The sequence below is a fragment of the Dasypus novemcinctus genome, chromosome 5, assembly GCF_030445035.2.
Source record: "Dasypus novemcinctus isolate mDasNov1 chromosome 5, mDasNov1.1.hap2, whole genome shotgun sequence".
NCBI lineage: Eukaryota > Metazoa > Chordata > Mammalia > Cingulata > Dasypodidae > Dasypus > Dasypus novemcinctus.
This window is the reverse complement of record NC_080677.1, coordinates 108,840,542-108,867,087: the sequence shown is the minus strand read 5'-3', so window position 1 is coordinate 108,867,087 and position 26,546 is coordinate 108,840,542. Positions and strand designations below refer to the sequence as shown.

At 43.5% G+C, this 26,546-nt stretch overlaps 1 protein-coding gene across 3 annotated transcripts; it reads right to left on the bottom strand.

Moving 5' to 3' along the window:
- Positions 1-1,159: 1,159 nt before the first annotated feature.
- Positions 1,160-25,684, bottom strand: CPA4 (carboxypeptidase A4). Of its 3 annotated transcripts, none has more exons than XR_011648861.1 (11): positions 25,568-25,684; positions 21,531-21,612; positions 20,985-21,119; positions 19,793-19,891; positions 14,156-14,257; positions 12,813-12,917; positions 11,999-12,109; positions 9,782-11,380; positions 8,210-8,409; positions 7,136-7,220; positions 1,160-2,486 (listed from the first exon to the last, which is right to left on the bottom strand). XR_011648861.1 is itself a non-coding variant. In XM_004463251.4 (11 exons), the coding sequence occupies exons 1-11, from the start codon at positions 25,633-25,635 to the stop codon at positions 2,299-2,301; spliced, it is 1,266 nt and encodes a 421-aa protein (XP_004463308.2). In that variant the 5' UTR covers positions 25,636-25,663; the 3' UTR covers positions 1,160-2,298. The 3 variants fall into 3 exon arrangements, 2 of the variants coding, with proteins under 2 accessions (XP_004463308.2, XP_023445928.2); XM_004463251.4 differs by having other exon boundaries at positions 9,782-9,872; positions 25,568-25,663; XM_023590160.3 differs by lacking the exon at positions 14,156-14,257 and having other exon boundaries at positions 9,782-9,872; positions 25,568-25,663.
- Positions 25,685-26,546: the final 862 nt, after the last annotated feature.

The following is a 26,546-nucleotide window of genomic DNA, read 5'->3' as shown; positions in this document are numbered from 1 at the left end:
ACCTGCTCACATCTTTTGCCTATTTTTCTATAGGAATGTGTTTTTCTTTTCAATTTGTAGGAGTATTTTATACATCTTTTGGCTGTCGTGTGTATTATGGATTTTGTGAATATCTTCTCCAAGTCTGTAGCTTGTTTTACCACTTTCTTTATGGTGTCTTTTAATGTGCAAAAGCTCTCTATATTATTATAGTCACAGGTACTGGTCTTTTCTTTGTATGCTTATGACTTGCTTAAGGAATCTTCTCCTTAAGGAATCTATAGGACAGGGGTTCTTAACAAGGGGTCCATGAGCTTGAACTGAAATTCAAAAAAACATTATTATTGTGGGGATATATTGGTGTGGCTGTGATATATTATTTAAACAATGCACAGTATAGTGTGGACCTAGTAAGGGGTTCATGCTTTTCACCTGGCAAAGGGGTTTGTGCAACAAAAAAGGTTAAGAATCCCTGCTATAGGACCAGCTCAATCTAGGGGTTAGAGAGTGAGGTTCACAAATGGAATCAGCTCCAAGGCAAGTCACAGACGCAGCCACTGCCATGCCCAAAGAGGCACTGTATAGTCTGAGGCAGCCCTGACTGGCCAGCACAAGTGACCAGCTGGCTGACTGCCAGGTGTGTTCTGGTTGTAGAATTGGAAACATCATGCTATTAGTGCTGAATGCCATTAAAATTCTAATCATAGACTGTAATTAACTTTCCTTGCTCTGACGCCCCGCTCACTAAGCAACCTTCTGATTATAATTTGGCTTCCATGTATCTTGCCTACAGGGAAAGAATGTACTGTTCAGCCAACGTGAGGATTCAATCCACTAAACAGTTACTTGCCCTGATGTAAATTAACAAATTCGTATTCAGATTTTATCATCGGCCTTTTCTGAGCTCTGTAAGCGTGAGTCAGCATGCCTGAGTCCAATCAACATGGACACTAAAAATATCAAGCTTCTGAACTGAAAAACTAGAGCTGGACCCAGGACCAGAGTGAAATCACCAAGGTAACACTGCCCTGGAGGCCCCTTGGCCTGACGGAGAAGGCCCTCCTACATGTCATGCGACACAGAAAGGGATTAAAATTGACTTTTGACATTATAAAGAGTTGTATATTCAAAACCATGTCTTGGTTCTGTTCGAGTAAAAGTGAAGAACAGGAGATTATCATGAGGCTTATATTGAATATTTATTGGCTTATGGGCACACACCAGATGCCGCACAAATCCTAGGTAAAGGGATAAGATCTACAGACATGTTAAAAAACAAAAACAAAAACAAAAAGGCAGCCAGTACATGCTAAGCAGAAATGAAACAAAAAGAGTCTGATGAATTCTTGCTCTGCTTAGATGTTCATGGCCCAGGATACAAAATAGATGAAGGAGACTCTAAAGTAAAAACATGAAACAAACAAAAAAGAAAAAAAAAGCAGAAGGAAGCACAGGGTATGCTACAGCACAAACAGGAATGTGCCAAGACGGTGAGTTTATCCAGGCCAGAGGAGTGATTTAGGACCGGGAGGGTGAGGGCAAGCCTTTGAAGTGAGTTCAAAAGGCAATGGAGGTGAGCCTATTGGGCCTGATGGGGGTTATTTAGCAATCCTGCTCTTCAGAGGTTTCTGGGGGTGAGCAGTGCCTATAAGGACAAATATATCCCTTTCTGGAATCCCAGTGTCACTGAATAATGAAAGAACAAAAATGATAAGTATAGTATCTGGAAGTTCTTTACCACTAATGTGAAGTGATCCTCTATCTTGTATTGGACTCCCCCTGGCCAAAAAAAGGTGGGGTGGGGCAGCATGGGAGAAGGCCTATACCAATGACCTTAAAGGATTTGTTGCTCAGAGAAAAATATGTTCAAGAAAGAGTGAAACAAATTAAAAGAAATTCTGTCATCTTTGAGAATGATCTAGAAAGCAAGCACTGTCTCCCACAGCACCTTCCTTGGCTCACTGGTTGAATGAATGTGGACGAGGCTAGACAACCATGTCAGATGTTGTCTCATTCTAAAAATGAGGTAGAGGTGTATCATCCAGGAGGGAATGATCCTAAATGTGGCCTGCTCAACCAGCGGTGTGGAAGGAGAGGCACGCAAAAGGCTCAGCAAAACAGCAGGACCAAAATATAGCAGCATCAGCAGAAGCACTCCTCACAGGTGCACTGCCAGAACACACAAATTCCAGGGAGTGGGGATGGACAGGGGCTGACCTGTGTTCTTAGCAAAGCCAGAGGCCTCTGAATCACACGTGAAGGCCTCAGTGTGTGTGCATAGATGGGAATAATTAAATGCAGAAGAGTGGAGTTGCTTGTCTAGTAGAGGTGGTCCCGCACATGCTCCATGATGGTCCTTAGTCCCAGCCAGGTCTCCTCTGCAGTAGGGATAATCTGGTTGGCTGGCAGGAGGAAGCCATAGTGCCCAGTATCTCTCAACTCAAACGTGAATACATACTTGATGCCATTGTCATATGCCCAGTCGATGCTGCTCCCACTGGCTGGGTCTGTAAGTTAGAAAAGAAAACACTTTTGACACCCAGTTCCCTTCAGGGTTAGGTAGGAAGGGCTCAGGAGCTCTGTCCGCCTGTTGTTTTTTGGGGATCCAGAGTCCTTTCTGCAAGACATCAGACCTATAACACACACACATACCCTGAGATACATGTTTACCGTTGATCCAAGCCAAGTGCCTCAGGCTGTCCTGTACCATGAGGGCCTGCATTTGTCTTAAAACAAGAAATTTTAAATCAGCATTCCCACCTCCTCTCTATCTCACTTTATAGACTTCTGAAGGTCACCCCAAACCAATCTTTACAGAAACAGAGTGTGGCAGGCAGCCTCCAAGATGGGCCCCAAAGGTCCTTGTCTCCTGGAATTCATTTCCTTGTGTCATCCCCTCCCACAGTGAATAGTGCTGACCTGACCTGTGTAACTAACAGGATACTGCAAAAATAAAGGTGTGTGATTTCCAAGCCAGGTCATAAAAGATACCATGGCTTCTGCCTTGCTCTCTTTTAGATCACTTGCTCTGGGGGAAGCCAGCTATCCTGTTGGAAGGACACTCAAAAAGAGGTCTGATGACTCCAGGAATGAGCCTCCCTGGTGCCGAGGGATTACTACCAATCACTAACTGGTGATGCAACTAGAAAGAGACCTTGAATAAAAGGGTCAACTCAGACCAGCAGAATGTCTCAGCCTACATGTAGGATTATGTGTTAAAAACTGCTTTCTGACGTTGAATAGAAGGAGGAAATGGCAAAGACAAATGAGTTTATATGACTAAGAGTCTTCAAAAAAAAGTCGGGAAGTCATCAAAGGGGTTGCGTTTACGCACACCTCAGCAGGACCCAAGAAAAAGCCAAAGTAGATACAACCCTAGGTACTGGTTCTCCTGAAGGCTACAGAGACCGACAGGGTACAAGATCATGGCAGATGAATTTGGAGTTCTGTGCCAGGTCAGAGGGCCCTACTTTGGAATTTATGCTCCTGAGCACGATGAAGCTAGACTCAGATGTGACCTTTCTACACATGCCTTTTCTGTCACTTTTACTGAACCTGTAGTTGGCACTAGGGATGGTTTATACTCAAGGGACTTGGATCTCTGGACTGCCCACATGCCAGCTGGGCCCTGAGCCTCAGCAGAGTTGCAACTCCTACTCTCTGGTTCATTGGACTTACCCAGGTCAGCTAACAGGGAGGTGAAGATGGTCAACCACCACACCAGGGAATTAAGAGTGCCTACAACTGCAAGCAGGAGAATTGCATCCATCATCCATGTGGAATCTAAGTCCCCTCTTGATATAGAGGTGGAATGGACATCACCATCCCAGGGTCCACAGAATGGAGGAATAAAATATGGATTAGAGTGGGGGAAAAAAAAAAAAAAGAGGTCCAGTTGGCAAACTGTGGCCTCCTGCTCATTATCAACCTGAACTACCTGGGCATGTGGGGAGCTACCTTGGAAGCAGCTCCTCCAGCCCAGTCAAGTCTTTGGATGACTGCAGCCCTGAAAGATATCCTGACAGCAACCTCATGAGAGACCCTGAGCCAAAGCTGCCCAGCTATGCCTCTCCTGAATTCCTGGCCCACAGGAACAATGTAAATGTTCAGGTAATTCTTTATATAGCAATAGAGAGATGATGCAGAGGAAGAATGAAGCACAACCTTTTGGAACTCACCTTTGCCAAAGGCTTGGGGAAGGCAAGAACCCTATTTTTCTGCTTCTTCCCAGTCAAACTCTACTAGAGCAGAAATTGGCTAAAAGTGCAAAGTATAATTGATATTGAATAAAATAATGATGGCAATATCAGCTATCATTCATTGGGCGTCTACCATGAGCCAATCATTTTACTAGAAACTTCACATTTATGATCTCATTTAAACTTTACAAAACCAATGAGGCGAGTATTCTTGCCTTGTTTTACAAAGAAAGAGATCCAGGCTCTGAATGGGTAATTTATCTAAGGAAACAGATGGGAAATGACAGAGCCGGAATTTAAACCCAGGTCCATTGGATGATGGCCGATGCTTTCTTCTGCCTCCTTTAGGAACATTTGGTCTAATACATGTTTGTTAACTGAAAATACAGCTCCTTTTGTTTTCCCATTGTTCCCAAGACGTTTCTCATAGCATTTGTGACTTTTCTATAGATCTTGCCTCCACTGAGATTACATATGTGCTCCCTTTAGGTATGGAAAAGGCTATCCTATATGCTCCAAAATGCCTGTGTGACTTTCAGGACCCTGAGAAAATGTTGAAAAAAAACAGATAAAAGCACCAGAAGTTTCTGGAGGTTATTTATATGGCAAGCTCAAGTATTTCAGAACACACCTAAAATTCAGGAAAGACTGAGCAGTTAAAGTGGTCATAAACTTCACTTTATATGGGTCCCTGCTCAAAGCCTACCTACTCTTTTTTAAAAACACACACACAAGTAGGAACGTGCTATAAACACTGTTCTACACACTGTATTTTTTCAATTAATAATTGAAGATTATTTCCTATTAGCACCTATGGGTCCACCTCATTCATTGAAGGGCTGCATAGTGTTCCATTGTCTGAATGCACTAAAATGTATTTAACCAGCACTCCTCTGATGGACATTGAGATTCTTATCCGTCTTTTGCTAATATAAACAATGTTGCCATGAACATCTTTAATACTCGCCATTTATCCATGAGTCAAATAAGCCCAAAGAACTTGTTTCCAAGCCCTTGGGTAGATCAGAATCAGCATAGAGGAAGGGAAAGAGTTGCTAGGAGCCATTGGCCTGAAAGCAGTACAAGCTATCACTGACTATCTGACAGAGGAAGGAGACATACAAACTCCCAAAAGCTGACACAAGAAGTAAAGAAGCAAAACAGGCTGGAACTATTAAGCATAGAAATCAAACAGTCCCATGAGGCACAGCAGGCTTTCAGGATAAAATAACTGATGTTCAGAAGACAGACCACTTAATCATGAAGCAAGGAGCTTAAATCTCCTCTACATGCTCTATTTAAGAAGGCAGGAAAGTATAAAATCCATTTTAGAATTATTTTAATCTAAAATGGTAATATAAGAAAAGTTCCAGCACTTGAAGGGATAAATATCTACTATTGACATAGCACATACCATGACCCCATGGGGTTTGATGGACTGTTATTATGCAAAAACTGATTACAGTTTTGAAGAGCATGGAGGGCAGACAAAGCCTTTAAGGAAGGCAAAAGATGAGCTCTTGACAGAGGAAGGAAATTTTATGACTCCTGGAAAGCCCTCGGGAGAGCCTTCTTCCTCTTCAGTTGGAGAAATCTGATGAGTATCTCTTAGTTTTGGCAGAGCTTATGCTGGGGAGAAGAATGTGTTTGATGTGGGAGGACAAGACCATTATTTAAACTAGTGTTTGATCTGAAAGCTGGGACCCCGATGACCGCAAAGATCTTCCGGGAGGACCTCTTCAGAGAACTGGTACCAAGTCTCTTCTAGCTCTTTGGTCCCTGACTCACATCTGACTAATTAAACAGAGGGTGGAGGAACTCTCCTGATGTATTCTCTGAAGAGCTTCCACTAAACAACAGTAATAATGATAAACAATGAATAACTAATGGATTGTTGCTGCAATTAGCAACACCAACACCAGTAGCACGCGGCCGCTTCAAGCAGCACGGTGGCCGATGAAACAGACGGGCATTGAGAGTGGACTACAGAGGAAGGCCCAGGCGGGTGGAGGCTCTTCCCAGAAGAGGGAGTCTGAAGGGACCAGCGAGTGCAGAAGGGGAAGCACGTAGGAGGGGAGAGTGACTGACAGTCCCGAAGAGGAATGAAATGTCAATGAGTCTGCAGGGGCTCTGAGAATGGACACACTGCTGGAAAACTATTTACACAGGAGGCACTTCAGGGGGAAAGAAGACCATGAAAGGGATCTGGGCTGTGCTTCCCATGTTAGCATTGAATATTTCCCATTTATAGCCTGAATCTGAGAGAACGATCATATTTTTTCCAGAGGGAACATCTAAACTCAAACTCACAGAATAACAGAACTGGAAGGCTCTCAGCAGCAACACCATGAACTGCTCAGATGAAACATTTCAGTGTGAAGCCAAAACAAAGATACAGCTTCAGAGTGAAGTTTTGGGTAATGAGCCTCAAGACCAGGCTGAGGTTCGATAGAATTTTTTTGTAGATTGGCAGATTTTTTTTGATTGATTGATTGATTGATTGATTGATGTCACCACTTTGGGAGGGCCTCCCACCACAGCTTGTTATGTTCCCACACTTGTTCAAGTCTGAGAGGAAAGTGAATTTCTCCCACCGCTGATACCACCACCATCAGTCTGCCAATCCAAAGCTGGCTTCTCTTTGAAAATGGAATGGGCTTGAGGAAGTTTAGATAAACGAGGTCAGGATCTTGAATGCAAGGTAAACACAGAGACTACAATAGCAAAAGGACCTAGCTCATCACGGGCTCATGAAAAATCGCACGTGGCGGTGGTGATGTCAGGGACAACTGCAACAGCTGCTATAACCCAGGCTTGACATAAATTCAGTCTATTACTAACAACAAAAGCAGTCACACAGCACATGGGAAGTCTAATTTGCAGCTCTCCTCCCACTCCATTTCAAGTTTTCTCTTGAAGTGTTTTCTAAGTAACTAATAAATACAGCAAGTACTTACAGACAGTGGTGCTGATCGGACCCACTCGGTACACAGTGCCTGACAACGAAGCCAGAGCTCTGGCCGCATGCCTCGCCACCTCGTCCTGAGAGGAGGGAACCAGCAGAATGAGAATAAAGGATCCCACAGGCCCTACATTCCTCAGCTGTTCTGCACTACAATGGTTTGGAAGAGTCTCCGCACCCCCCCTGAGTTTCCCTTCTGATCTCTTCTTCTTTCCCATCCAACCAGAACCAAGGCTTGAGAGGGAAAAGGAATGTTTCCTCCAACTTCTCTCCCACTGCATCCCCAGTTCTTTACTTCCAGTTTGGGGAAGCTGGTGGGAGGAGGTAAAGATGGAGGTGGAAGAAGACAGATAAGTACTCTGAGTACACTCGGACTGAAAGAGCTGTATTCAAGCTCTCCAGAGATCTGGACGGCTACATGCCAACCCTTTAGAAATATAGTAAAGCCATCAACATCTTCACCTATCCTGAGGAAGGGGGATGTCATATCTGTGAACATGAAGGAAGACCACAGGGTGGCCACATATGGGTGTGCCCTGCACAGAGCACCTGCCTGAGAGGACCAGGGGGGCCAGAAGCTAGCCCCAGCTAGCCAGACCCCTGGGTGGGGCTGCCTCTGCCCAGAGGTGTATGGGCTAGAGATGGTCCAGGGTAGAGTTGTGCCCTCAAGCAGACCAGCACAGAGACCCAGTACAAGCCAGCTCCTGCTCCAGCTGGTCTACCCCTAAGTGCCACTCCATGTCTTAGGTGACTCACTGTTAAGTGACACAGGACCCAGAGCATCCCCTAGCTGTGTCCTACACTCCTTAAACTCCCCCTTAACCTACACAATGGCAATCACGGTTCTTGTCAAGCAGTGTGCCATTGACATGTTTCTATCAGAAAAACGAGTGAGAAGCAAAGGCAGGTGGTTCTGATGGCACATCCTAAAAGCCAGGGAGAGAAGACTGGGCCCTTACTAAAACAGGCCCAGACTCCTGGGCTTTGCTTATAAGCTGTAGCACAACCCTGGCAGCACCTGAAGCATAAAGCAGGCCCAAGGACGGGCGGAAGGCAGCCCATTACTTACCAGCTCAGCAGCATCTGGGGCCTTGTGGACTGTGTATCCATATGGATACATCAGCAGTTGTGAGTAGCTGTGCAGGTCAATGAAGCATTTGAAATTCCCATGTTCTTGAATGAAATCTACCACCGATTTCACCTCCACTTCTGAATTGGCATGGGGTCCATGGTATACTTCAGAGCATGGGTTGTTACTGGCTCCCTCTCCTGTGGCGGATGGCCCAAGCATAAACATTAATCCATAGAACAAGAAAACAGAGATGCAGGACATACAATTCAGAGGAGAGGGTTGAAGGTATTGGCAGTAGGCAGGCCTGGTCTGTGGTGTGTGTATATTTGCAGGGAGGGCAAGGAAGAGGAAGCTTGAGGTATGAGGTATACTATAGCTGAGGAAGAAAATTGCTAGGACTCCTTCAAATGAATAGAGTTGACCTTGTATCACACCAGTAACAGTTGTTATAAATATTTAATATCATACTTGACAATGGGTTGTAATTAGTAAGTATTCTGGGTAATTAATATGAATACTAATAAGTAATGAAAATGTCTCCATTTATACTGCTGTCAGCTCCTTCTCTTGGTTCAGATTCTAAGGGCCAGTTTTGCCCAAAATAATCTACCGCTGTGGCTAAAACCTCTTGATTATTTGACAGGTATTTAGAAATACTGCCATCTGTGTTGCTTCAAATATAGCTCCCTGAGGTGTCTGGCATGTGCACGTGTGAAACCACCCCAGTCTGGGGAATATTTGGCTTAACTCTGATGTCCTCAGTCCCCACAAATACTAGCATGGTATTTCTATGCATGTAAAAGAAATACACTAAAAACCACTGACACCCTACATTGTTGTAAGATATTTGTTACATATTATGAAAGAACATGATCAGACTATTACCACTAACTATGGTCCATGGCATACACTTGGCATATGTTTTCCCTACACACGGGGATAATTTTTAAATAGCTGGAATTCAAAACGCAGGTCTCCTAATTTTCATTCATTTTCCAGGACATCAAACTGCTGAGGGGAAACATCTAGAGTTAGATCTTCACAACATAATATTGTCTATTAGGGGATGGTAAATGCCATAACAGCACATCCTCTGGCTGTACGGTGGGTTCAATTACCGTCATTCCTCAACCATATCTATCAACAACCCAGTTGGCCTTAACTGTGTGTGGGTAGGAGGCTCAATTTTTCTGAGTCGCCTCCAGGGGCCCCTCCACCCATCGGGCAACTTGCCCAGGAAAAACTGGTTGGCCAGGGATAAGAAAGGCCCCTGGATTTGCACATCTAAGACTGGAGTGGTTAAAAAAATAACAATGTAGATTGTAACTTGATGTAAATAAGTTCTGTCCCACCATTTGCTCAGGAGAGCATAAATTAATCATTCCCATCAAGATACAAAAATAAAACCAAACAACCAAAACTGAGACATAGAGTATAAGGGATTCACCTAAATTCTCTCAGTGAATCAGCAATGGAGCTGGCCTGGAAACTGGGCCCCTCACTGCCCGCTTGGAACATGATAGAGTGGTCTACTCAGGTGGTAGCAGGATTGGAAATTGTGCCACTCACCTCCAAAACTGGCATTCCAATTTCTGTTTGGATCTGTACCAATGCAGTGGCTTCCAGGATTTAGGGACCGTGTCTTCCTCCACAATCGATTCTGAAAAAGCCACCAAGGAAGGAACAAACATCCAGACATAGGTCAGGGCACAGGAGAGGAAAAGGATAGCTTTGGGGGTGATGGTGGAGGGGAGCTCTGCCCAGAGGTCTTCTGGGCTCCATGCTCACTGACAGAGCAGTCCCTTCTTTTCCTCCAGAGACAGGAGGGTTAGCCCTTTCCGGCCCAAATTGGCATCTTCCCCAAACTCCCTGATGAAAGCTCTACAATGCAAGAAACTGGCCAATACCACTGAACCCACTTTTCAATTTTTGGCTTCAGCAAAAGTGGGACAAAAGGACATTTCGTGCCTCAGTCGTCACTGACCCACTAGGACATACATGGCACCTGTCCTATACTTACCAAAAAAAATGAACCTTGAAGCGACCCAAGCCTTTAGATCTGCCCACCCTTGTATAGGAAATGCAAGGGAAAAGGGAACAAATTTAATGGCAGAACAAAGAAGGCATCAGCCAAATTCAGAATGTGAGGCATTCTGTGGGACAAACTACTTGTTTTTTCCAACAAATTAATGGCATTTTTGAATGGTTGGGGTAGGGATGAGGGGCTGTTATGGAATAGTGGGACTTCAGAAACATAACACCCAAATGCAATGTGCAGACCTTGTTTGGATCCTGATTTGAACAAACTGACTCTTAAAAGACATTTTTAAGACAATTGGGGGTATTAGATAATATTTAACAATGTCTGTAATTTTTAATAAGGTTGATTGTAAATGTGTGGAAATGGATGATGGTGATGGTAATGCATTATTGTAAGTATAATTACCAGCGTTGATTTACGGGTGTGATTGTGGTTGAAAAGGGAAGCTTAGGGTCCTATATGTCAATAGAAGGGAAGCTAAAGGATAAACTTGGGACTATATAACATGATGAACCCTGTTGTGGATAATGACTGTGGTTAATAGTACAATATTCTTCTGTGAACTAGAACAAAGGTATATCACTATTGCAAGGTGTTAATAATAGGATGGTAATATAACCAATGCAAATTGTCAACTATAAACAGTAATATTGTAATATTTTTCATCAATACTAACAAATGTACTATATCAAAGCTAAGGGTCAATAATAGGAGGTTATAAGGGAAATGGGGTTTTCCTTCTTGGAGTAATAAAAATGTTCTAGGGAAGCGGACTTGGCGCAGTGGTTAGGGCGTCCGCCTACAACATGGGAGGTCCGCGGTTCAATCCCCGGGCCTCCTTGACCCGTGTGGAGCTGGCCCATGCGCAGTGCTGATGCGCGCAAGGAGTGCTGTGCCAAGCAGGGGTGTCCCCCATGTAGGGGAGCCCCAAGCACAAGGAGTGCGCCCCGTAAGGAGAGCCGCCCAGCGCGAAAGAAAGTGCGGCCTGGCCAGGAATGGCACCGCCCACACAGAGAGCTGACACAACAAGATGACGCAACAAAGAGAAGCACAGATTCCCGTGCTGCTGACAACAACAGAAGCGGACAAAGAAGAACATGCAGCAGATAGACACAGAGAACAGACAACTGGGGCGGGGGAGGGGGAGAAAGGGAGAGATAAAATAAATAAATCTTTAAAAAAAAAAAGTTCTAAAATTGATTGTGGTAATGAGTGCACAACTCTGTGATTATACTGACAGCCACTGATTGTACACTTGGATGGATTGTATAGTGTGTGAATAAAACTTTTTTTAAAAGCAAATATACATTTGTATTTTTTTAAAAAAGAACTTGATATTTTAATGGTGATAGTGGTGTGATGTTTTCAAAAATAATCATCAGCTGGAGAGATATACTAAAGTATGTGAAATATAAAGTATGTGAAATATGATATCTGGAATTTGTTTTAAAATACCTCAGGAAAAAATGTGTGGGAGAGAAACATGAAAAAGAGATTGGTAAAATGTAGATAATTGTTCCAGAAAGATAACGGGGGTTCATTAGACTATTCTCTCTTAAAAAAAAAAAAAATATTCCCTGGTGATTTTCAGCTCTGAGAATGACTGGGAAATGAAATCCCAAGGAAGCTCATGATATGCACATCTGTGGAAATCTTCTCCAAGATCACACAACTATTTAGTGGCAAAGCAAGGAATTCAACAAAAAAGTCTTAACTCCAGGCCCTGCACATTTGATATTACTCACTTTCTTTTGAGTGTACACATATCCATCAGGATTGGCCACAGGCAACAAGAAAATATCCATTTTCTCCAAGATGGATGTGATGGCTGGATCCTTCCCGTAATCAGTTGCAATCTACATCGAGACAAAGCACTGTCAGCTACACCACTGCAGGCTGGGCTGCCAGGTCTGAGCTGTGTATCTTCCCCAGGATGCCTTGCTCCTGAAACAGGATCCACCCTCTGAAGCCTCCCTGCCACCTTCAGAGGCACAGCTCTCGGTGCAGCCTTTTGAGCACTTCAAAACCTGAGTGGAACACAGCTCCCTGAGTGGCAGCTTCTGCCATCAGCCCAGGGGTTCCCAGGTTACTCACTCCTTCTTGGGGGTGGGAGGGAAGGTTGCCTCCCATCGTAATAGTGATTAAGAATTTGATCCCTCGTTAAAGGGGCAGGGCACCATCCCTCCTCTCCAAAGCTGGCTGAAAGCAGGCTTTCCAAAGAGAGATGGAGGCATGGGGCCCCTGACAGCCCGTGCGGCTGGGAGGGGGATGCAGGCAAGGTTCAGGTATTTGGCTGCTAGAAGGCTCTGTTCTCTTCCTGGAGGACGACTGCAGGTCAGTGTTTCAAGCCCACCTCTGCTGGTCATTAGCTTGCTCACTGCCATGAATGCACTTTGCCATTTAGCCACCCTGGACTGACCAAAGGGCTTTGACTTTTTGCGTCTTAAAAGGCCCCTATACACAGCGCCTTTCCCCCTTGTCCTCCGGGCCCAGTGACACAGATACCATGGGGGCATCCCAGTCCCACCAAAATTCTTGGCTAATACCAGGCCACATGACCTTCCTCGCCGTCCAGATCCCCGTGGCGTGTGAGATCCACTCGCGGGCATGGATGCCCATGTTCAGCCAGATGGCTGGCCGCTTCTCGCGTTTTCCAGTGCTGAACTGCGGAGGGAAGAAGAAGCCAGAAAATGACCTGCCTGCCCTCATCTCCTGCTCACCTTTCCTCTCCCCATCTCGATCCTATTCATTTAATCCATTTAAGATAATTCAGAGACCAGATGTTCCTCAGGGTACCATCTATTTATCAGGCTTATCCGTGACCAGGGAGCTTAATTGGATGGCTGGCAGGCCAAGCCACAGCTCCAGGCAGCATGAGACTCTTCAGCATCTGAAGTAAATGTGAAAGGGAAATGAATGCTATTGTGGATTATAATGACAGTGTGATTAGAGATAATATCATTTCTCTTGAAAGACCTAAAACGGTATCCCAGCAGAGAGACACAAGAGTGCATGAACAAGGCTTTTACAGTTGATGCAATAAATGAATTCGGTTTTTAAGTTGGGAAGAAGGGGGTTCACTATGGCTCTTGGCAAATGGTATTAATGAATTCTGACTCCTATCTTTGCCATACTGTTGGGTCAGAGTTCGGTGCTAACGAAACCAGAGGCTCTGTCAGATTGACAAATATTCTAAAGCATACTTATTTTAGGGCAACCAGCTCAGTGGCATGTATCCTCTCACTAGTACTTTACCCACTGCTATAAGCCTGGATTGTTCAGGGCTTATATGATACTAAGGATTTGGCAAATTCTTAGAACCATCAGTTGTTCTGTGGTTCATGTCTCCAAATTCCTTTATTCATTTGGCTAGATTATTTATGTAATACATCCTTTGCCAATATTGACCTGAATCTGTTGGAAATATCTAGAAATTCGACTTGTGCAGCCAAGGATCTAAAATGACATAACAACTCTAAAATTAGCTTCCTAGGTTGCTTTTCCAATAAGCATCTCTAAAAGCAGAATAGAATTTGTAGACTGGTCCCAATTTGTCTTGCAATTTACAGAAGCTGGGAATAGAGGCAAAAGACTGAGGCCCATCTGAAAGTTTTCTGGAATGCTAACCCCAAGTTTTAAGACAATACTTGGGATGGGATGGGATGGGATGGGCTCATTCTAACTCCCCCCGCCCCCCCACACACACACACTAGGTAAAAACAAGGGACTCTCCGAAAGACCAGATCCTAACTGGGTAAGATATCTCCCAACATCATTCTCCTTCCTTAAGACAAGGAGGTCCTAAAAAGTTTCCTCCTTCAGAGGTCTGATGGCTGGTCTTGGACATAAGGGACCAGTAGCCTAAGCTCAATCAGGACCCTGTGAAGCACATGGGACCTCACCTTCAGTACGAACAATGACCGGTTTTCAAATGAATATCCAATTTCCAATCTGCTCACAAAGTCAGGAAAATCGGTGACAATGCTATCCATCTCGTGGTAAATCTGAAGCGTGAAAAAGTGAACCCAAGGGCATTTTAAAAAAATGTGTTCAGTTCTTGGTGGGTATTTATGAATTTTATGATTTCTTCCAGTCCCCTGTCCTTGGGGTTCATGAAATTATTGGGATGGAATGCTTACTCTTGAAGAACTGCCTAAAGAGTCCTTTTCTAGAAAATGACACATTTTATTTGTTCACAAATATTACAGTCCACTAATAAGAGTAGAGAGACTTATGCAGATTTTGCTCCAATAGCTGTAGTTCTTTACACCATACCAAACTGGATCACCATTTAGCCAAGGTTCTTGAAAACAATGCTCCCCAAATGTTTATCACATTCTCTCAGTAAAAGAAATATTTAGCATGTATCATGTGTGTGTGTGTGTGTAGAGAACATTATAAAACAAAAAATAGAAATGAAAATAGATTGAGTTAATAAATATATTCAGAAATATAAATAAAGTTTGCAATAGTTTCTTCCTCCATCCAAAAGGACCACCTTGCATACATACTGCAACACAGGCACCCCATTTTGGATATGATTTCTCCAAAGGTTTTGTGAGAACAAGTGAAGAGATATAAATCATAGCTAAGAATGCTTCCATTTGCTTTCAGCAAAAAAAAAAAAATAGAGCACATCCATATTAGTTGCTTAAGCCTTAAGAAGGAAGTTGCTCAAGAAGGAAATAAACAATGTAATATTTAGTCTTTCAGACTAGAAGGAGAGCCCAGTCCCTTCAAGATGGTGGAGTAAGATGCTTCAGTGTTCCATCCCTCCACAGAAGCTTTGAACTAGTAGCCAGAAACTGGCAGAAACATTTTTCTTAGCACAACAGAAAACAGTTAAAGGACTGCAGTAACAGGGCAAACACTGGATCAAGAAAAAGGCTATTTAAAAGTGATGGACTCTCATGGTACCCTGGCTGGACCCTCCCTTAGCCCTCACCTGTTCATCATAGAGCCAGGCTGTGCTCCCCATGTGGGTCTCTGGTCCCAGTCTGCAAGGAGCAGAGTAACCCTCTTGCACACACTAGGAGCAGGTGTGTCTGGCCAGATCTGTCTGGTGGGACAGACTGAGGAACCTGCTGTCCTAGAGCTCATCCTGTACATAGAAGGCTTTCACCAAGCTCTCTTACAGAATGCCGTGGGAGAGTCACAAAGTCGTACTGCCTGGAGCAAAGGATCGCCAGCTGCAGGACATACTATGCAGAGCCTGGGACTGTGGAAAACAGTGTCCTAGGGATTAGAGGACATTCAGAACTGTGTAAGAGAATTCCAAGGGCCACATGCACATGCCCAACACCAAAGGCTTGTAGAAAGCCTTTGCAGAAAGGTCTCTACACTTTGACCTGGAGCTATTCTCCAAACTGATTATACAGGTAGCCATGGAGAACACTCACACAGGTCAATCTGCAAAGACTGGAAAAGGTGTTTTTCTTCTTCTTCCTTTTTTTCCCTGCTGTAAGCTCCTGTCATTCAAGGAAAGCTCTGTCACAACCCTAGACTAGATACAAGCTTAAGGAGCAGATGCCTCAGATTCTAAATTCCAGAAATACAACACTAAAATATCAGAATGTCCAAGATTCACAAAAGATTGCAAAATATACAAAGAAACAAGAAGTTACGGCCCAGGCAAAGAAGATTAAAGCATTAGAAATCATCAATGAGGAGGATCACACCTGGAACACTCCAAAGACTTTTTAAAAACTGATCCTAAATATGTTTAAAGATCTAAAGGAAAACATGGACAAAGAATAAAGGTAATCAGGAAAATGACAGATGAACACAAATAGAATATCAATAGAGAGATGGAATTATGAAAATGCACCAAACAAATTTAAAATTCCAGAGGATTTCAACAGAAGGTCAGTGCTGGCAAAAGAAAGAATCGGTGGAATTCTTGAAGATAAGACAATTGAAATCATCCAGTCTGAGGAGCAGAATGATGAAAGAATGAAGACAAGTGAACAGAAACTGAGGAACCTGTGGGACACTATCAAGAGTACCAATAAATACAATGTGACTGCCCCAGAAGGTAAAGAAAGAGAAAAAGGGGCAGAGAGAATATTCAAAGAAATAATGGCTATAAATTTTCCAAATTTAATGAAAGACATGAATACATACATCCAAGACGCTCAATGAACTCCAAACAAGATAAACTCAAATAGACCCACACTGCACCATGTTATAATCAAACTGTCAAATGCCAAAGACAAAGAGAGACTTTGAAAGCAGCAACAAAGAAGCAATGTGTCACATACAAGGAAACTTCAATAAGATTAAGTGCCAATTTCTCATCGGAAACCATGGAGGCAAGAAGGCAGTGGGAAGACATATTTAAAATGCCAAAAGGAAAAATTGCTAACCAAGAATTCTGCTGCTGGCAAAACTGTTCTTTCAAAAGTAAGGGGAAAATTAATACATTCCCAGATAAACAAAAGCTAAGGACTTTGTCACCACTAGAACAGCCCTACAAGAGAGGCAAAAAAGGAGTTCTGAGGTTGAAAGGAAGGAACAATAGACAATAGACAAAAGACCAACACTGCCTGAAGAAATAAAGATATCTGGTAAGGGTACTGACATAAATGCCAGTAGTTTTGGTTTGTAACTCCACTTTTTACTTCCTACAGAATCTAAAAGGCAAGTGCGTAAAATGTAATGATAAAACAATGGTTTGGGACTCATAATGCATAAATACATAATTTGTGACAAGAATTACATAAAGGTGAAAGGACAAAGGGATATAAGAACACAGTTTATGTAAGCTATTAGAGTTGTTAAGTTGGTATCAAAGCAAACAAAACTGTTATAGATTTAGGGTGTTAAATTTAAGCCCCATGGTAACAATAAAGAAAATATCAGAGAATATGAGAACTCACAGAGATAGAAATTACAGTATAGGTTACCAGGTGTGGGGCGAAGGGATATTGGGGAATTAATGCAAAATGAGTATAGGGTTTCTGTTTGGAGTGAAGGGAAAATTCTAGTGATAGAAAGTGGTCAGGGTACTGCAACTTTGTAACTGTGATTAATTCCACTGAATGGTATGCTTGGGAGAAGTTGGAATAGGAAGATTTATGTTGTGTATATGTTTATACAATAAAAAAAAGAAAGATAAAGAGATCATGACAGTTAAATGCAATACATGATAATGGATGGGATCTAAGAATGGAGAACTCAAAAGGACATTGTTGGAACATAAGAAAGTATTGGGATGCAGAATGTAAGCTTTATATCAATGTTAAATGTCTTGAATGTGATACCTGCACTTGGGGTAACTGCATGAGTGAATATCCTTGTTCATAGGAAATGTACATGGAAATACTGTGTGTGCAAGAAGTATGATGTACACAACCTACTTTCAGATGTTCAGAAAATTAGATAGATAAATGACAGATGATAATGGGCAAGAAAGGAAGGGAGGGAGAGAGGGAAGGAGGGAAGGAAAGAACGGAGGGAGGAAGGATAAGGGTAGCAAGTTATTGTAATTGGTGGATCAGGGTGTCTGGGGTGGGGGTATGCCAGAGTTCTCTGTAAGGGGTTTTCACTCCTTTTTCAACTAAAAAAATTTTTTAAATTGAAAGAAGTAGCTATATAGAGGAGGAAAACATGCAATCAGTATCGAATAAAATTACACTTAAAGGGTTTATCAGACTTGCAGTCAATACGGCAGACTGAACAGAAGCAAGAAACCACTCCCCCAATACATAAGCAAGCCACAGAAAAAAGAAGGAAAATGTGTCAAATACATAGCCAAGAGAAGGGGAAGGAGAAGGAGGAGAAGAAGAAGAAGAAATGTTAGGTGACAGAAATGAAGTTAAGAATTTACTATCCGAGTAAAGCACAGAAGATAAAGCCTCAGAACCATATATCTGCCTTAGAGGCTGAGGGTTTACAGCAAACCAGGAATAGCAATAAAGGACATAGGAATCAGTGTAGGGCACTGAGAGCGTGGAATTGGCAACTCCAGCCATGAAGAGGGCCTGGAAAATTCCACCTACTGACCCTAGAAAGTAGAGCAAAAGCAGCATGCCTGCCTTGAGCCATGAGAGAAAAGACAGTAAGCCAGAAAAAGTTAGAACACCAAGCTGTGTCCAGATGTGGGATCTAAATTCACACTGCCAGGCTCAGGGAAAAACCGGCTCGAGAAACTAACAAAAATAATGACCACCACAAGAGCCACAACAATCACAATAGGTCTGGAACCTGAAAGCCTGGCAAGGAAGTTCCCACTAGAGACCTAAGAAAGCCTGAGTGGTTGTAGGAAATGAGCCTTGAAAGCTGTTTTTAGAAAGCACTGAATATACTCAAGCCAGGAGGAGATGGTACTCCAGTTCATAGCAAAGCCTCACAGGGAGGAAGAGGAAGCTGTCAACTGGCTTGCAATAGGCACCTACAGCCAGAAAAACCACAGTAAGTACTTGGATGAGAAAGTGAGGCTCCAGGAGCAGGCAGGTGAGGGGATGAGTCCTCCCCAGTCCGGAGCGACATGAGCTCAGCTGGGGAATGTCCCATGTCAAGGAAGCTAACATCATGGGTTTGATCCCTGTGGGGGGCCATTAGCTCTGCTTCTGTCCATGGGCCCAGACTGAACTCCTGACTTTATCCAGCTGTTTTGCAGATGTATGTCACTGGTAACAAGTGGGGTGAAGGAGCAGTGTGGTTGGAAGTGTGCACAATAAACAAAACTACCTACAATCATGGGAAAGAAGTGGAAATAGCTGGTCGGCCTTTGAAATAACCTCTAGTCTAAAAGAAAAACAACTCAAACTACAATGCACATGAAAAGCACACCAGGAACACCGTCTTTGTCTATAAGAACAACACGTATAAAGAATGCCGATTTATATTTGGGATGTGTTCCTGAGCTAGGAGAGTCTGCAGACGAATGAAGAAGAGATGAAGGGGAAAAAGAGAACAGTATTCTGCATGATGCAGTTCTATTCTATAGTCACCCTTGAGTTCTCAAGTTCCAATATCACATTAAATTATTCTGCTCCAAGTTTTTCATTTGAAGGGTTGGCTTACCTTGAAAGTCAGTCATCTATATAAAGTGGTTTCTAACTAAATGCAGAACCACAATGCATTATGGAACAAATATACGTTATAAGTAGTCATGATAAATGAGTGGAAATATTTGGTTGACCTTGGAAATAATCACTTGTCTACTTGCCTGGAATAAGTAACATTTTATTTTGAGTGAATAAAATAGAGGAATTATAGCAGGGCATAAAAAGGTTGAACTACAAGGACTGACAATGATTGCAATTATTTCATGGTTTTCCTTACAGAATTGCTTAAGAAAAGAAGGATGCATATTGGGAAAAATGGCCAGTTTGTGTTGCACTATGCTCTTAGGTGCTGGTGGGAATTAAACAACTCAAGAATTAGAAAGGAATGGAATAAAGTGCACACATTTTTTTGGCTTTACGTAAAGAGGTATCTGTGCTAAAGACTGATACTTCCTGGAAGTAGGGAGAGGGCTTACACAAATCCAGGAGGCAAACAACCTTGACATTGACCACCTCTGAAACACTTACAGCTTCCAGAGAATGGTAGGCTCCATAGTTGAAGTTATCACCGCTCCGTTCTTTCCCTTCATTGTGTCGCATTTCCTTATCTTCAACATCTAAAAGTGCCTAAAACAGGCACAGCAACATTGTGAGAGTAGTCCATTGATAATTAGGTTCATGTTTTTTTCTGCCATATCTTAGAGCATGGGCTGACCAAGATGGCAGCACCCTGAGCACATACATCAGCAGCACAAATGTCAAGGTTTAGAATGGGGTCCAATCTCTTCCACATACCAATAAAATCTTACTTCTTGGCACCCAACTTACATCACCCCATTCCAAACTCACTCCCTGGAAGCAACATATGTGCTATTTGGTTATTCTATACTGTGAATTCTCTAGACATCAGCCCGCATCTGGTATCCAGTGCCTCTGAAATACACGGCTTAGGAAACCATTCGGAAACAAAGAAATTCTTATAACCACTCATACTTTGAAGGTTCCTGGCAGATGTCTGTGACATGTGAGGATGATTAATAAGCTCACAGCTGCTCACGCCATCAGGAAACTCCCGGGCCAAATCACCAATTAGTCCATAACCTACCTCGGTGAAGGGGAGAACATGAGCCAGACTCTGTCCTGCTGTTGTAAGGCTGGTGGCTGGCTGGAACGTTGATGTTCCCTCTGCTAGGGCTGGGGGTGACACTCCCCATTTCCCAAAGGGTGTTTTTTTATTAATGGTTTCCAACACCCTTCCCATCACCACCACTCTAAATTCCTGCCTCCTACCTTCAAATAAGAAAGGAGAGGGGGACTTAGTATTTGTGGGGCACCTGCGATGTACCCAGAACTGTTAGACATTTGATGTACGTTTTATCATGCAGTCTTCTCATGAAGATTATCAACTGGGTATCACTGATACCATTTTACTGATGAAGAAATTGGGGCTCAATTGGCTAATAGCTTGTCTGACATCACACACCCAGTAGCTAGCAAAATCCGGATTTGGATCTAGATCTGCCTGGTTCAATAAACAATGTATGCCTTTTCTATGAGAACATGTTCCTCTAACAAGTTGCTTTGCTTTACATCCATCTACTTCAATTTCTTCATCTATAAAATGGAGAAGGGAAGGACCAGAACTTGAAAATCTCTCATGTCTACTCTGGATCAGCTGCTTGACCCTATGTAAGACTGGTGAGGGGCCTGGCCTACCCACCTGCAGGTCTTTAATTGTCACTGAGTATTCTAAGCCCTGGGTCTTCAGGAAAGATTTAACTGGATGCAGACTGACAGATGGGACCAAGACATCCACAGGATGACCTAAAGTGGAGGGGAGTTTCCAGAAGTTGAGCTGAAGAGAAGAGAAACAAAACCAGGTTAAAGGACAGTTCAGGTAAAAGGCACAATGAGCTCATTCTTCTAAAACCACTGCCAAAAGCCAGGGTGATCCCTGAGGGTCTGGGTTATGCCCAAGGGCAAATTTTGCCCATTTCACAACTGTATCTGGTCATGCCTGCCCAGCAAGCAGCACCTGGCAGAGTCCAAGAACCAGGCCTCCCACCTCCCAGGACCACATTACTGATTTAGTGATCTACAGCACCACTTCTCCCCCATCAACCCTCTCAGCCATGTAAATGGCATGTTGACAATACAGGATTAATCATGGCAAATCTTCAGGAATAATAATAAAAATGTCGGTGGTGCAAGAGTCCTCTTTCACCAAAGTGAGAAGAAACCCAAGAGGCTAAGAAGAACAAGTTACCCGCAAGTTGTCTGAATTCACCAGCTCTCTCAGTCTGCTGATCTCATCTCCATTTCTGACATTAATCTTAAAAACTTGGTCCCTGGTAGAAAAGAAAGAAAAGTATAATGGTGAGCTTTCAACTGGCAAATAAACCAAACCTACTGTCCCACATATAACATAGCCAAATGAGAGTAAATGGCCTAGTATTTGGTTATAATGTGTAGCCATTAAAATAAGACTATGTGGCAAATATGAAGAAGTGTTCATGGTATAACTTTCAGGAAAATATTAAGTGAAAGAGCAGGACACAAAGTTGTATGTATGCCATGATTACAAGTATGGAAAAAGCAGATGCACTGGAAGAAAAACAGACAACGGAAATATACCAAATGCTGACAGTGCTTATGTTCAGGTCGTGGGATTATGGATGGCTTATTTTTTTTCCCAGTATCTGTTTTCTGTAATGTGGTCATATTACTTTATAATGAAAAACATATATATTTTACAGAAAGGAATGTTTCTGAGTTACACGCAAAGTTAACTCAAGACATAAAGAAGCACTTCTTCACTGTCAAGGGCAAGGACTGAAACTGGCAGAACGTCCATGCTGGGAGGAGCAAAAGAAGAATGTAGATCCCTGCTATCCTTGGAGGTTTAGCTATTCTTCTGTTAGAAAAGACAGGAGATGCCGGGTGCTCTCTCAATCCCTTCCAGCTCCAGAATCCTTTACAAATGTGAATTATGATGGAAACGGAATTGGGCCCAGTGTACTGATGCCAAACATGGGATTCGATCTGCCCGATGGAGCCCTCAGCGGGCCCAGAAGGGAGCCGGCCAGTCTTGAGCCCCCTTTGTTGTTTGGCCTGCGCTTGTTTCATATACAGTATTTCACTTCCCAGCAGCGGCAGGGTAGAGGCCCCTGGAGTCCTGTGTGTGGGTGGGAGAAGGCCAAGCCTGAAAAGCTGCCTTTGTGCTCTCAGCCTGCTCAGGGAGTCCAGGGATCCATTAGGCCGTTGCTAGGTGACGGCCCGAATGAATCTGCACTCGACGCTGTCACATGCGTCATCCCTTTGACACAAGTGAATGCGGGAAGAGCTGCTGGAGAGGGCTGTGGGCTGAAGGACCTGTTGACAGAGAAAATGGGTCTGTCCCATGGAGGTAAACGTGCAGCCTCACGTGGCAGCTCAGCAGCATCTTGTCAGAAAACCAGCTAGATTCAGATGGACCCTGGAGATTTAACTTTGTTCTAGGAGGATTTGGGGGCCCTCTGGTGAGGCAAGTCTCAGCTAGCCGCAAGAAGGCCAAGTCCACTGCAGAGGGACTCCCATTTCAGGTGTCAGGTCTGAAGGGAATGCCAGTGCCAAAGGCTCCTTTCCCCCAGACTCGTCCAGTCTCTCCAGGGTCCTGGGAGGTGGGTCACTAATGTACATCCCATGAGAGCTGCCAAGGGTGTCATGGGGAAACCACTGGCTGGGCAGGTCTTAGTCTGAACCTGACAGTCTCGTTAAGGGCTGGACTGCATGCAGCCTTGGGAAGATGGAGGGTCAAACCACCATTTTCCTGACACAGGCAATGGCCTCACAAAAAAGGAACAGATTTTTTTTCCTTCTTTCTTTTTTTTAAATGTTTCATTCAAAAAATGTGAGGTCCCCATATATCCCCCACCCGCAAGGAACAGATTTAAAATGGAAAATTCTTACTCCTGACTAAGTATCAGGGCCAGTCTGACAAGCTCAAGCTCTGTCACAACCTACCCCCAAGCCTTCAGAAAAAGGGGCAGAGAAAAATGAGTGTCCTAGAAAAAGCCTCGGTGTTGGCATCTTATTGGCAAAATCAGGCATTGTAAAATATAGTGCTGACCAGAACAATAACAAAGAAGTGGAGAGAGAAGGAACAGAAAGAGAAAAACGAGGAACCTAAGAATAAGAAGCTCTTTCAAGTGTGAAAATCATGTTACACCTTCACTTAGAGCATGCATTTTACTTTTCCCAAAGTGATGACTCCATCAAAGAATTTCCATACCCCTGGGTGCAGTACACGACCATGGAAAACAGTGAATCTGAGTGGCCTATTAAATCTGCAGCCCATTTCCTCATGCTCTAATCAGTCAAGCTATAGAGGCTAAAGAGACATCTGTAGCATACAGAGAGGATGGAGGAAGGACTGGTGCAGAGTGGAACCCTCCCCATCTGCTGCCTTCCGCCTCCCGCTCCACACCCTCTCAGCTCTGGCCTCACTGAAATCCCAAATTCATCATGTGCCCTTCTGTGCCTTTGCACATGCTGTGCCCTCTGCTTGCAGGCCCATCCCCTTTCCTTACCTGCCTGGCAATCTCCCACCCAGTCTTCACGACCTACCCGACATCATCCATGAAGATTTCCCTAACCAGAGGAGGCAAAGTCAGGTACTGTGTTCAGATGGTGCTAAAGACTAGGAAGACATGCAGAGGGTCTGATATTATTCTTATGAACATAAGCATATCAATACTTGATAGCAAAAGAAAATAAGTTGGGGAGCTACAGGAAGGGTAGGCAGCCTTTTTCTTGCCCTCAGTGTCCTCATCTCTGACTGGAAATGCCTCAACCAGGTTACGAGAGTGTGGATGGTTGAGTACAGTTTAAGCTCTATCTGGAGATTAAGCCGAAGACTTTGAGCTCTTTCTGAGGATGGAAAATTGTGGGCTGAGGATGACACTATTGATTAAAACCAACTGCAATTAGCTCAGGCACACAGTCCCTTCTGTGCAAACTCCCATGGTGAGCACTCTAGGTCCCAGCCCAGCCGTCTCAGGACCAGGTGTCTGCCACATTTTAAGAGAGGTATGCATCCTAAAGAATAGAGATTTTTCAGAATAGCTACAGTGGGCACCTGACAAAGCTCTGTGTCAACCCATGCAGCAGTGAGTGTAGTTAGTACATACCTACTGCTGAGCTGACTGGAAAAATCTCCTTCCCTGGACACCTGCTATGCCTAATCCCTCTGAGCTATTTGGCAGTAGAGACACAGGTGTGAACAGAAGTCATCACCATAAAAATTACTCAATCTCATATAAGCAATTATCTCAATAAAAAACCCCAAAGTCCCTTTAACCGGATGGTATAACAGAGGGTAAGCTAACAGATAGAGATAGATCAGGGAGACATAGGGTTCTGTTTGGAGATTAGCTTGTATTAGAGCAGGAGGGTATGGGTCTTGCATTCGGAGTTCCAGATCCCCTGCTTACCAGCTAAGTGGCCTTGGGCAGGTTCCTTAACCTTTCCAAGGCTGAATTTTTTCATGTTTAAATTGAAGAAAATAACACCCCTGCCTAGCAGGGTTGTTCTGTGATCCAAAAGATAATGTACATGAAAGCTCTTTGCAAATGGCAAAGCATTATGCAGTAATGAGTTACTATAATTCAAGCTTCTAGCAAGGCACTGTGGCATCCTTTCATCTCTCCTACCTCCCAAATGTCCTCTCCTTTGCAAATCTCAGAGCATACTGTGTGGAACATATTGAGCACGTGTGTGCACGTACACATGCACACAATGCACAGGCATGTCCTTGCATGTCACTTTTCAGGGTAGTTAGCAACAAGGCATCAAATCCCCAAGTCCAGGAAGCCAGCAAGAAGGTGCCAGCTCTCCAAAGCCTTCATCATGAACAGAAAGGTAAAACTAAAGAGCCCAGCTGGGACCCAGGTTCCCTCTTAAGCACGGTAGAAATCAGAGACAAATAATCTCCGGTGATTCTTGGTAATTAGTAATGTAGGGGTAAGAAAGTAGAAGATGCCTCCACCATTACAAATGAGAACGGGGAAGAAAAAGATTTGGCAAGAGATAAAGAAGCTGGGAAGGGACCATGGAAATCATCTGGTTCTGATTTCCCAGATAAGGATATTGAGCCTCAGAGAGAAGTAACTTGTCTAACAATGACAGAGCTGGGACAGGAGCCTGAGTCTTCTTTCCTCAATACTCTCCTGCTTATGGTATAATCAGCTGTTCATTTTCTATTTTATTTGGCTCCCATATAATAAGTCCAAATAACCAATAATAATAAGTACAAAAGTAACTCACCCAAAAAACTTTTTTTGGCTGCAGATGCTGGGCCCAATAAGAGCCCCAAAGAACAGTATCCACCTCATGTCCCAAGGGGTGTAATTGGTACAGTGGCTGAGTCAGGCTGTATTTATAAGGAGTCTGAAGCAGACTCATGACCTCAAAAATGCCGATTTAACTCCCAAGCACCCTTGCAACTCTGACAATGACTTAGGCTGGCCCCTATCACTGCCTCTTTCATTCCTTTCGAGTGATAAAAAACAAGCCACTTGATGTACTAGTCAGGGACTTGCTCCACAGGCTGGAAAAGTCTGTGCCGAGGATGCCATCCATATTGCTCATCCCTTGGCATTTAAGTAGTGCTTTCTGAGTAAAGAGGGAAGTCCCCCTGTGCAGGATGGAGTTTATAGGAAAGGCCAGATTATGAATTTGGGACACAATTACTTCTAGAGTAATAAAAAAGTGAAGAGTATCAAACGAAGCAAGCCCAAGCCAGCTTCCAAGATCACATGCTTGTCAAGCCCTCTAAGAATTTCACCAGAGCAGGTTATAATGGGGAGCTTGTGATTCCTTATGAATCTGAGGCATGATTCTTATGACTCCACAAAGAAAGAAGAAATATATGAGGTAAACACTATAGGAAGGAAAAATCACCAGTTTTCCTTTAATTAAGCTAAAGGAAAAGTTTAATGATATCATTAAAAAGACTTTCTTACATATGCTAGACTCTGCGTTTGCTTCCTTTACACCAAGTCAGAGCAGAAGAAATAAAAAATACTCAAGATATCCAGAACTTCTTCAGGGGTTCTTAGATCTTTGATTTTACCCTGGGAAGCCCAATTCCCACAAACGTCCCCCACCCCACAGTCCCCATTGCCTGCGTTCTTTCTACACTTGCCCAAGGGAATAGACACAAGCAAGGGTCATGGTTGGCAGTGGTGGACCTGGGAATGCTATCTCCTCTTGCGCCCTCAGGGCTCATTTGTCTTCCCAACAT

Coding starts and splice junctions, on each gene's coding strand:
- CPA4 (XM_004463251.4), bottom strand. CDS start 25,635: ATGAGGTGGATACTGTTCTTTGGGGCTCTTATTGGGCCCAGCATCTGC. Junction 21,613..25,567: donor AGCCAAAAAAAGTTTTTTGG/GTGAGTTACTTT, acceptor CTTTTCTACCAG/GGACCAAGTTTTTAAGATTA. Junction 9,873..11,998: donor ATGTGTACACTCAAAAGAAA/GTGAGTAATATC, acceptor TGGCTTTTTCAG/AATCGATTGTGGAGGAAGAC.